At 41.5% G+C, this 12695-nt stretch overlaps 1 protein-coding gene across 2 annotated transcripts in view; it reads left to right on the plus strand.

Annotated features, from left to right (window-relative positions):
- Positions 1–12695, plus strand: part of LAMA4 (laminin subunit alpha 4) — a 146998-nt gene that overhangs the window by 72331 nt on the left and 61972 nt on the right. For both annotated transcript variants that reach the window (XM_059176811.1, XM_059176812.1), the window contains exons 9-12: positions 1543–1654; positions 4767–4934; positions 8336–8529; positions 12149–12265. In XM_059176811.1, the coding sequence (XP_059032794.1) occupies positions 1543–1654; positions 4767–4934; positions 8336–8529; positions 12149–12265 (591 nt within the window). The remainder of the gene's footprint in view (positions 1–1542; positions 1655–4766; positions 4935–8335; positions 8530–12148; positions 12266–12695) is intronic.

Raw genomic sequence — 12695 nt, forward strand, 5'->3', positions numbered from 1 at the left:
ATATACATAAATTATATTTGCAAATATAATTTAAACAGATCAAAAATCAACTTGTTGAAAATTTCTAGATGTTTTAAATATTTGTGTCCATAATTTTTAGAAGCAGGGAGGGGTGACGTCAGAATAAGATTCATCTTAGTTTCTGCATCATATGATTTTAAAATGAGCACAGACTTTGTATCTCTGGAAAGCATGAGAATAAGGCAAGAGGAAGACGGGCATTGGAGGAAGGAACTCCAATGACACAGAATGCAGGTGTCCGTTAGTTCAGAGAACCCACTCTTTCGGGAAGTGTCTGATGGTCACATTACTGCTGCCCAGCGAACTTTATATGGAAAGCGTCTGGAACTGGCTTGATAAAAATCTTCTGGGGCATGTGTTTGCTCTGATACCATTTCTGCTTTGTCTTCCTTGACTAAGGGCCCCTTCTGTGGCTTATGCCTGGGAAGCCTAAGAGCTTTTCCAGGTAAAGTCATGGCATAATCCTCTGGCTGGAACACGGGAGGACATAGCTACTCCCCTCTCCCGGTGAAACTGTGCAGCGGGTCTACAAGCACGCTGAGGGGCAGGCCACCCTGCAGTCCGCTCAGATGCCGCAGCACTTTGGTAGAGAACCAAGCCGAAAAGCACCAGATGAGGCGAACAGACATCTACCAAGTTCAGACAAAAGAACTCCTTCTCCACTTATATATAGCCCATGAGCCAACCTTTCTAATGCTGAAAGGAAGTACACAGGACACGTCCCCAACGCCATGCATACAGGCTGGTGTCCTGGCCTTGAGCCGTTTCTTAGATGAGCTTCTGTCCTTACACACGCAGAAATTTGCACATCCACATACACACCCACCCGTGCTTCCAGAAGCTGCATTTGAGTCGGGATTTCATCTTGACAAATACTATGTGGGAGCTCAGAATCAGAAACTCCCCAGTGAAGAGAGCGGAGCCCACTTCTCAGAGAAGAGTCTCATTCACTCCAAGCCAAATCTGCCTGAGTGGTTATTTGTCCCCGAGTGCCATCAGTGTTGATGGGAATTTGGAGCACAGCATTGAGCCCAGTCAGCATAATCCTTTAAATCTCTGTAGTCATTCAGTGTCAGCGCTGGACCACCCAGGAGCTACTGGGTGCAGAGAGCATTTCAAGGTCTGCCTGCTTTCTCAACAATTGCCCCTGTGAAATTCTAAGCTCTTCTGCCAGCACAAAGTCAGGCTGGTCAGCAGACCTGGGTCATTTCCTAGTCTGGAACTGTGAGCTACAGTAAAAATTCCAAGGGTAAATTGCATATGAAAGGCGGTTGGTTTGGACTGAACTGTGACTGATGGCAGAGGAACACAGCTGATTTTATAGCATCCTGCAATTCTAAAGCCGGTCATCCCATCAGCCTTCACGTGTGATTTCTGGGGCCATTTTACATGTTATATAACTTCCACATGCCAAGGAAATTTATGTTTACGGAATACATTATGCCCACCCACCATCGCATGCACAGGTAGAACATTCCCTCCTCGTAAATTTAAGCTGCTGTTTATATGAATTATTTGCAGGAAAGTCGAGTCTCAAGAAGGGGCAAGCTGGCTCAGAAGGAAAGCATGGATACCATTAACCACGCAACATACCTTGTGGAGCAAGCTCATAATATGAGGGATAAAATTCAAGGTAAATATATTCTCTTCTCATGCCGCTTAATGTCAGGAATCATTTGTGCTTTAACAACAAAAATATGGCTACTGTTAGTGTTCCCTAGTGCTGGGAACTACTGTTACAGTGTTACATATAAGGTAATAGACATATGCATTTATGATAGTTTATATGTATTACATATAAGGTCTTCTAGTTTGGCCATCTAGGATTTCTGAGCACTCATCCCTACTTACTCTCTGTTGGTTGTCAAGAATAAATGTATGGAATCATTCCCTTTCCAGGCATTTCAAGGAAATGGAATGCCAGAATATCCTTCCAGCAAGGAAATGGAATGCTATGGTGTCTCTAAAATGCAAGAGTTGAATAGGGATCATGTTTTTCTGGACTATTTGCAGCAAAAACCCCACCTTTAGAGTGGCAGGAAACTGTCCACTAATCCAGACTGTCCTAAGCTCTCTCTACGATGCCATTTCCCAAAGACCAGACAGACAACACGCTCCAGTCCCCAAGCCAGAAGAAAAGCCTGGAGGCCTCGTGTTGATTTCTTTGCCCTAAAGCGTTGTGGCAGATTTTACCTTCTTCCTTCTTAGAGGAGTACTTATTTGTGCTCTAACTTCTGATAAGTGTTGGCTGTATTTGAAGACTATCTTAATAGCCCACTGAAAGCCAGGCTCCAATTTACCAACAGAAAACAGGCACTTTCACTTGTTCTAAAATAAAGAGAATTTCTTTGACTCACAGTCTGCAAAGTATTTGCAGTATTTGTATGTTTCCATACAAATAGTATTTGTATGTTTCATACAAATACAAAACAGTATTTGTATGTTTCCATAGCTTTTATCCTATATATTAAGAGCTGGGTGATAACATCAAGTGCATCTCAGGGCACAATGGCAGTAAATGAGCCCACAGTGAGAAAGTCACATCTTTATCCTGAGGTATAGGAAACATATTTCAGGCAGAAGAATGAATGGAACCAAAATTAGACATTTGCTGTATTTCCTTTGGTGGCTATAATACATGATAAAAATAAACAGCATGCATTTTAATCACCCCCCAATCCCATCTTCACTGTTTCATGCTTTTGCATCTACCAATAATTTTTTTTTTCATTTTAGAGTTATTATTGATTTTTTTTCAAAAAGTAAGATTGAACCTAGATAAGCTGACCTCATCTAATTAAGAAATAAATGCCCCTCTAGGCAGCAAATAAAGCCAGGGTCCTAGTAAACTATTCAGAGAAAGTAATTCACCTTTGCTGTTGTAAATTTTTTATTCTACCGTGTTTCACTGGGGAGGGATCTAAGCCCTCTATTTGACCCCCTTCAGCATAGGAAAGATGAAAGAAATACAAAAGAAATGTAAATGGGAAACAATAATTTCAATCAGTTTACCTTTTAAAAATAATGCATGAATAGTCTCCAAGACTAAGGCAAATATGTTATTGTCTGCATTTCCTTTTTCTAATCTACACCGGACATGGCTAAACTAAAACAGGCCAGAATTGAAAATGTAATATTTGGATCAAAATGCCAAAGAAGTCAGTGATGGGAGTGATATATCTAAGAAGGGCTACGGGAAATCTATGTTTCATTTATTTCCAGAGCTAAGATTACAGATTTCACTTGAAAAGTGAATGTTTAATCCCTTAATAGTTTTGTTTCTAGCCTATCGTGGTTTCCCCGTCACTTTCTCAGTAATATTTACAGTGTCAAAAACCTCCTTCCTAGTTTATCTCCTTTCCTTCAGAAGTCAGGGATGCTTCGCAGGACCAACAGTGTGTCATTCCTTTTTCCCAACCATCTGTAAAATAACTCCTGGTGACCTTCAAGCCATTATCCACATAAAATACAAGCCCTTATCTGGTATGATTGATGTGACACCAGTGATTGTTTACCCATCTCGTCTGGCCAACCGCATAGGTCATAGTAAACCACAGACACACAATTTCATTTATGCCAGGAAGATAAAATACTTCCTCCCAGAGCTGTCAGAGGACAAGGTGGCAATTACATAACTTTCATCTGATCATATTTAGTAGGCAGATAAAGTCAGAGAATGACTCAGCTCTGCTGGTATTTAGACAATGCATTTAATCCCTCTGACCATCAGTAGTCCCTTTGGTTCTAAAATTCTCCAGAAGGGGAGTGAAAATGACCCAGAATCAAAATGGCCCAGTCTTAAGAGCCATACTACAGAAGGCAAGTAACAACTGCAAAGTATGCGTGTGTGTATACACTATATATATAATATATATTTATATATATAACATATATATAATATATATTTTTATATAATATACATATATAAATGAACAAAAACTCACATCACAATATAACAAACCTCTATTTTTATATCTGGTCTATAGAATAATCTGAAAGATTATTACAACTATTACAACTATTACAATTATTACAACTATTACAACTATCAATATACTCTCATTTTGGTTTAGAGCTTTGGTTTTTTATATTTTTATATCTGGTCTATAGAATAATCTGAAAGATTATTACAACTATTATAACTATTACAATTATTACAACTATTACAACTATTACAATTATTACAACTATTACAACTACCAATATACTCTCATTTTAGTTTAGAGCTTTGGTCAGAACCTTGACTAAAATATAATTATTATCTCTAACACATCCTAAGAAGGACAGGAGATGCCTCAGAGGACTTTTTCCAAGTTATATATTTTATATAAAATGTTGATCATAAAAAATAATAATAATAATAATAAAATAAAATAAAAAATGTTGATCAAAGACCCCAGATTTGTGTGCCTTCAATGTTAATGTTCAGGAATTACTATGGAAACCAGACACAACTGAAGTCAGGACAGGCCTTATATTAATCCCATTCCCATTCTGAAGACACCAGATGGGAAGCAGAGTTGTTTCCTCATGTTTTACTTCTCCTTGGAATATATGATGAATTCCAATGCTGACAGCAGTATTTACAGATGAACCTTAGTGCACTGTCCTTGAATGAAACCCTCTTTCCATTTCAGGATCAGCCCTGCTCTTTGCCCTCACTGTCCGTATTCTCAGTGGCATCCCCCATAAGATGCCCAGACACCCCACCCTGCTTTCTTCTCTCACTGTGCCCTTCCTTTCAGAGATCAACAACAAGATGCTCTATTATGGGAAGGAGCAGGAACTTACCTCTGAAGAAATCTCTGAGAAGCTGGTGTTGGCTCAGAAGATGCTTGAGGAGATCAGACGCCGTCAACCATTTCTCACGCAAAGGGAGCTGGTGGATGAAGAAGCAGATGAAGCCCAGGAACGTAGGTGTTTTTAACTCCTAAGGCGCAGCATGTGTCTGCTTCCTTTGTGGGTCCAAGAGAGGATGCTGAACTACAGGGGAACATTTGGTCAAAGCAAGCAATCTCCAATATTTGCAGTTATTTTTTTATAAAGATTTTATTTATGGGGCGCCTGGGTGGCTCAGTGGGTTAAGCCTCTGCCTTCGGCTCGGGTCATGATCCCAGAGTTCTGGAATCAAGTCCCGCATCAGGCTCTCTGCTCAGCAGGGAGCCTCCTTCCCTTCTCTCTGCCTGCCTCTCTGCCTACTTGTGATCTCTCTCCCTGTCAAATAAATAAATAGAATCTTAAAAAAAAAAAAGATTTTATTTATTTATTTGAGGGCGGACATGAATACGCAGGCCCACATGAATTGGGGGAGGGGCCAAGGGAGAAGGAGAAGCAGACTCCCCGCTGAGCAGGGAACCCAACACAGGACTAGATCCCAGAACTCTGGGATCATGACCTGAGCCGAACACAGACACTTAACTGACTGAGCCACCCAGGTGCCCCTAGATGCAGCTATTTAGAACTTATACGTGGCCTCGGGGAATCAGAACAGCCTGTACGGTCAAGATTTTTAGATCCAGGCCCAACCTTGACCTTTTGAAAAAGAACTGAGATTCCACATAAAATCTGTAGACCTTAAACTCCTGAGGAGAAGAAATAGGGACTTCATAGTTGGTGAAAACGTATAAAACAAGAGAAGAAAAACTAAAGGGAACCACTTTTCAGAACTCCACTAAAAGAAATCTATGGCAAAGGCAGTAAAGCTACAAGCCCAGCAACATTCCTGTTCTGAGGTCCCCGAAAGGACTTTTAATGACTTTTAACCTCCAGTGCAAATTTAACATTTCCTTCAATGATGAATGTAGGCAAGAAACCACAGTAATATCAGCAAACCTATGACTTGGCCACTCTATCAGTTTTCAATGACTGTCTAGCAACTCACCCCAAATATATTCATTTTTTTAAAGATTTTATGTATCTGACAGAGAGAGAGAGTGCAAACAAACCGGGGGAGCAGGAGAGGGAGAAGCAGACTCCCACTAAGCAGGGAGCCCAATATGGGACTCTGTCCCAGGACCCTCGGAGTATGACCTGAGCTGAAGGCAGACACTTAAAGACTGAGCCACCCAGACACCCCAAACATATTCATTTAAAATTAACATTTATTTGTTCATGATTTCACTGGCAATTTGGGCTCCACTCCACCTGGACAGCTTATCTCTGCTCCATGTGGGAGGGGCTGGGCTCCCTCGGATGTCTGGGGCCTTATGCAGGATTATAAGACTCCCTGGAGTCTTACCCTCAAGGAGTCTCGCCCAGGCTCATTCACAGGGCAACAGCTTTCCAGGAAGACAAGAATGGAACTCAATTGTGTCTTATCTATCCTACTGGCCCAGACCCGCCCAGATTAACTCTCCTCTTGATAGGAAGAGTTGCAAAGAATTTGTATCCATTTTAATCCACACAGTCAACAAGAGAAGCCATGGATCTGGGTATTGGATTTTAGCTGTAGTCTGATCTCACAACATTCAGTTCATCAGTAATTCAAAATTGTGTAGTTATTAGTCCCACCTCTAGATCTTGTTTTTTCCGACTTAATAAATAAGCACATGTGTTGTTATATCACCAATTTGTTTTTTGATATCTTGGTCTTCGCTTTAAGTCTATGTATTTTATTTTACTTTTTTTTTTTTTTTTTAAGATTTTACTTATTTATTTGACAAAGGGAGAGACAGAGTGAACACAAGCAGGGGGAGTGGGAGAGGGAGAAGCAGGCTTCCCACGGAGCAGGGAGCCCAAAGCGGGGCTCGATTCCAGGACCCTGGGATGATGACCTGAGCTGAAGGCAGCCGCTTAACGACTGAGCCACCCAGGTGCCCCTTTACATATTTTATTTATTTTTTTTTTTTAGATTTTATTTATTTATTTGAGAGAGAGAGCATGAGCTAGGAGAAGGTCAGAGGGAGAAGCAGACTCCCCATGGAGCTGGGAGCCCGATGCGGGACTCGATCCTGGGACTCCGGGATCATGACCTGAGCCGAAGGCAGTCGTCCAACCAACTGAGCCACCCAGGCGTCCCCCCTTTACATATTTTAAAGTACATGATAAGAAGGGGCCTGAAGGCTTCTCTAGATTGCATATGGTCCCATGGTACAAAAAGGGTTAAGAACACCTGTACTACCTCATTTCCCAAGGATCATTATTATCAACTTCTGCTAAAAAATTATTGTGACTATTCTAGAAGAGGAACATTCTTCACCTAAAGGCATGTTATCATAACAAATGTATAAAGTCTTAGAAACAGTAAGAGTTCAGGAAGAGTCTCGGGCCCCATTTCTGGGTCAGGATGAAGCCAGTGCTCAGGAAGGAGAGAGCTCTGATGTCAGACAAATGCTTCCACACTTTTTGCCTGTTTTAGAATAGAACGAGTCTGCCCTGGGAAGCGAAACCAATCATATCTCCCACAGAGCCACCTCCCGCCTGGTCAATGCATTTTTAACCACTTTCTTTACTCAGTCATGAGCGTGTGTCTTCTGCTCACACTAATGAAGGAAAAATACAAAACCTTGAAAAGTCAGACAGATACTCCCTGGAGGAAAAAGAGAATTAAGACATGTAATCAATGCATGTTACTTTTATCAGAGGATTAAGACATACACAACATACACAGAACTTAAGAATGTATTGTTGTCATTGACTCTTCCGACCACCCTAAACAAAGGCTTAGGTTTGACCTGAAGAAGCTACCTACAGACAATTGCCTGAAGAGAATAGAGAAAATGTCAGTAGCAGATAAGATAACTTTGGTTATTTTTTTTAAAGATTTTATTTATTTATTTGACAGAGATCACAAGCAGGCAGAGAGGCAGGGAGAGAGAGAAAGAGAAGGAAACAGGTTCCCTGCTGAGCAAGGAGCCCGATGTGGGGCTCCATCCAAGGACCCTGGGATCATGACCTGAGCTGAAGGCTGAGGCTTTCACCCACTGAGCCACCCAGGCACTCCTATTTTTTAATAGTAAAACTACAGTATATCCAAACCCCTTTGTTTGATAAAATTATGACTAATCTGGGTAATAATAAACACAGCATAATGACATGGTTTTCTCAAAAAATATAATCTTGTTGGAAAACCTAATCAGACTTTTTTGGGGGGGAGGGGCTGACATCATCCTGGGACTCTCAGACTCTATAACCTAGTATTTCTTTCTCCAAATATAAAACGCGGGACTATTTTTATCAACAACAGCTTCAGTCTCTATTGCTAGGGAAGGCATGGCCTGACAAATGTGTGGCCTGACAAATGTGCTAACTGCTGGATGGAGGGAGAGAAGGCAGGAGAAGCCCAGGCTGAGGTTCTGTGTCCACTTCTTCCCAGTGTTAAACCAGGCTGAGAGTTGGCAGCGGCTATACAACGACACTCGCTCCCTGTTCCCTGTCGTCCTGGAGCAACTGGACGACTACAGTGCTAAGTTGTCAGACCTCCAGGAATCCCTGGACCAGGCTCTTGACCACATCAGGGATGCCGAAGACATGAACAGAGGCACAGCAGCCAAGCAGCGGGATCACGAGGTACAGTGGACACATTCCCTGTAAATGCATTTCAGACATATACAACACAAAGTTGTAACAAGAAGGGATGGTTGGCATACAATATCTTAAAATGCTGACATATTCAAGTATCCATATATTTAAAATATTTATGCATTTTTGCCACCATAATTTGCTAATGTCACTATGTGCACCTAAAATTGAGTTGAAAGCATAATTGTTGAGCTTCTGCATGGATAAGAATGCAGTTGTTCTTGGGGCGTGTGTCTGTGCGTATGGATAGGATGTTCTTGCGAGTGAATTCGCAATTTGCTATTCCTATGTTTACCGAGAGCACTAGAACACCAAAGCAACCCAGAACCATGTTTTAGAAGGGTATGTGTAATTTTTGGAAAGGTATGATAAGCAAATCTCACAGCCGGACTGGTTGGCAGCCGCAGGGATAGGGAATCTAATTCAAGCCAAAGGTCATGAAAATACAAAGAGATGAGAGAAATTCCCAGACATAGCCACAGCTTGCAAAGGCGGGCATACTGATGGGGGCAGGATCCATGCATGCCCACCTTAGGGGGCTTAGATCTGGTGGTGATCATGTCTGTTCCAAGCAATGCATGAACCCACAACCGCCACCATGCAGAGGAGCGATCTTCTGAGAAGAAGACCCGTGCATCTTGGACGTACTTATAAAGATCAGAGTGAAATAGTGAAATGTCAAAAACTAGGAAGCAACTATGAGCAAGTTCATTAGTTCAGTTATGTTTGCTTTTATTGTCTGCCAAAACCAACTTAAGTGAGACTCTCCACCCTGATTATCAGTCATCACCATCTCTCAGTAAGTCACTGGAAATTTTCCTAAACAAAAGTGAATTACCCTTAGCACCACCGTTTTCTAATAGGAGCAGTCCCTCAGCCAGCATTTTTTAAGAATAGCAATGGCCAAGAGAGCCACCAAAATAGCCCCCCTTTTTCTACCCTGCATTCCTGCTCCCTTGCCACTTGCCCGCCGCACCAGCCTGAGCAGCTGCCCCCATCACAGTTCTGACTGCACCAGTCACTCTGGTAAAACCCTTCGTCTTTTCCTTCTGACCCTATAGCAGTGCCTGTGACTCTGCAGCTTGTGAACCACTGAGTGATCATAAAATAAGTCTGGGAGGGTCGTAACCAGCCTTTTTGTTTGTTTTTTTTTTTTAATTGAAGTTTCGTTGAATAACCAGCATTTTCTAAAAAGAAAAGAAAGAATAGAATAGAAAGTATCAAAGCACATCATCTATAAGAAGGTATGGTTTCTTCGCATCTCTGCTTCAGCCTTGCAACATAAATCGCATTTTTTACTGCGGCTCCCAGTTAAGAACATTCGAGACCCTGTCTGGTAGGACAGCTTATGCCCCTGCACATGCCATGAGGGACGCTCTCTGATCCTCCCTTCGCCAGCCTCCTTGGCCTTGCCTGTTGTCAAGTCCCTGCCTCCCATGTTCAGTTCAGGCAAGATCATGCTTCCAGTAACCCATGGGCCTGGAACACAGACTTCCTTTTCCTTTCTCCTTCGCAGGGATAGCCCCAGGCGTCACCTCCTCTGGGAGGCCTCCCCTCCCCTCCCCCTCCCCAGGCCCAGGTTAACAGGTGCTCTCCTCAGCAACCCCGTAATGCGCCTTGTGCCGTTCCGTTTCGGTATCGCGATCATCCCTCAACAGACCTGCCTTCCCCACCCCGCCTGAGTGTTGTATTTCACACTTCACTGTTAGACCTACAGCAAAAGAATAACAGCAAATTTCCAATCTTTTTACAAAACCAAAAATAACCACACAGTTTAATCATTTTGATATGTGCAGATGGTAGCCACACAACTAATAATTACATGATTTATTTCACCACCCGCTCTCACTTCAAAGGGTAATAGAAGGATAAAAATCTTTGTCAGATGAATGAAAGATTCTATGTTTTGGAAAGGACTCTTTAGAGAGTCTGTTAAAGCAAAGCTCTGCCTTCCCAGAACTGATTCTCTCATTTTTTGTAAGGCTCGGGAAATTTATTATTCTTTGGAACTGTGAGATGGAAACTGAACAAGCCTGATAGTGTTAATTGTGTGTCATTTTCATAATTATTGTGTTCATATTGACCTTCGTTCTGTGGGAGTATATTTGTTTCAAAGCTAATTTTATTCATTTCTATCTAATGTTACCTGTGATGAGTCCGGCATATGATAAAGGATAAGCCCCTGAGCTTGAAGCATATCACTTCCCAGCTCCTGCAAATGAACTTCTCACTCAGTGCTGTTAGCACAGGGCTTTGACATTTGGCTCTAACTTTTGGGTTTTAGCTATATTCCCTTAAGGCGACCAGATACAAGAGCCTTCCAGCAGGGGTCATATCTCAGATTCTGTAAAAGGAAAACTGCTCTGATGGAGCTAAATAATACCAACATTTTTTCACCTCTTTTCCTTACATATAGTTCAATACCCATGCTTTAAAATACTGCTTTTGTGTAGCACTGTGTAACCACCTCTCCTTGAAGAGACAAGAATAATTAACCTGAGATAGTCACACTGTATTAAGCCTGATGGATTTTGAAGGGAAATTGATTTTGTAATGTTCTTGCATTAAGAAGATGTTCGAATGGGATTCTTTCCTGTCCCTGGACTTATATCTTCCCCTCTAGCAATGCGTTTGGAGAAGATGGCTTCCGTCTTCCTTCCCACTAAATTAGAAAAGACCACAGGCAGCACGAAAGACACTAAGATGAACTTCAGAAGTTTTAAAGTATGTCCCTCTATATCTGGGCTTCTGTAATTACTCCCGTGATATCTTAGATTATACCATAAGTCATGTATTTCAACTCCCATTCAAATGACCGTTTCTAAAGTAACTTCAACTCGTTTTTTACCCAGACTATAAAATGAGTCTCACTTTTCCCTCTTGAAGTATCATTCTGGCTGCTTTCAAACTCCAAACTCATTTGAAGTTTTCTAATATTTCTTCAGAATCACAACGTGCCTGCTTCTAGAACCTAACAGTGAAGGTAGAAATTAAACCATTCATCAAAAAATCCCCTGGGCCACTTCCCTCCTCAAAAAGTCTGAGCATCTAACATAAAGAGCTCCAAGTGCTAGAATGGGAGATCATAATTTCATGACTTAATAGTAGGGCCATTTGCATTTTTTAAAGAGCATTAAGATTTTTTTGTATAGGCTTTATTCCTACCCAAATGATATATTTGTGCCTGGCCCAAAGTCACCACGTGATAAATGGTTTTTTGACTTACTTTATTTTCCATTTACTCAAAAATAGAGCCTCTGTGAAATCCTGTGTCCAGTGTCCCACTTTACCTTTATGGAGAAAAAGTCAACACCTCTCTCTGAAGTGGTCAGTCTCTTTGAGATGATGGTGTTATAAGTAAAAATCATAACTAAGTGCTTCAAAGCTCCCAAAGTGCTCATTTTTGTTATCTCCACAGTATAAATGAGAAAACTGCATGTGGCATGGGTAGAATTCCCCAAAGTCACACAGCAATTAAGTGGTGGGGCTGGGAGAGGAACCCAGATTTATCTGAGCACAAAGACAAGAGGTGACCTTGACCGCGCTCCCTGATGCATTCTCCTAAGTGACCTTCTCTTCCACTCTTGCTTACTCTTCGTTCCCATAGAAACAACACGAGAGAGTGAGGGAACAAATGGAAGGGGTGAACGCTTCTCTGAACACGTCTTTGGAGTCTCTGACAATACCTCGTCTGACCCTTTCAGAACTTGATGAGACAATAAAGGTAGGGATGCATGTGACTTGTAGGTTTGTATTTATAGCAGATTGGAACAGCGGCTCAGTGTCACAGAACAATAATGGAATCCAATTCAAATCTGTCATGTTAACCGGCACTACAGAAGCAAGACTGGGTGACTGAGCTTTTCAGCTTCCTTTGTGGTATGGTGGCACAACTCACATATGGCTACTTAAATTTAGATTTAAATTTAATGACTTAAAATGAAATAAATTAAAGTTGAATTCCTCAGTTGAATTAACCATATTTCAAGGGCTCCATAACATCACGTGTGGCTAATGGCTACTAAATTGGACAGCATAGATCTCCTGGCAGAAAGTGCAACTTAGAGCCATCCTACTCACTCTTTACTTGTAAGTTGTATATGTAATAAAGCTAGCATTCAAATCAATAAGAGACATATTTTTAAAGTAGAAAA

The sequence above is a fragment of the Mustela lutreola genome, chromosome 6 (assembly GCF_030435805.1).
Source record: "Mustela lutreola isolate mMusLut2 chromosome 6, mMusLut2.pri, whole genome shotgun sequence".
NCBI classification, from domain to species: Eukaryota; Metazoa; Chordata; class Mammalia; order Carnivora; family Mustelidae; genus Mustela; species Mustela lutreola.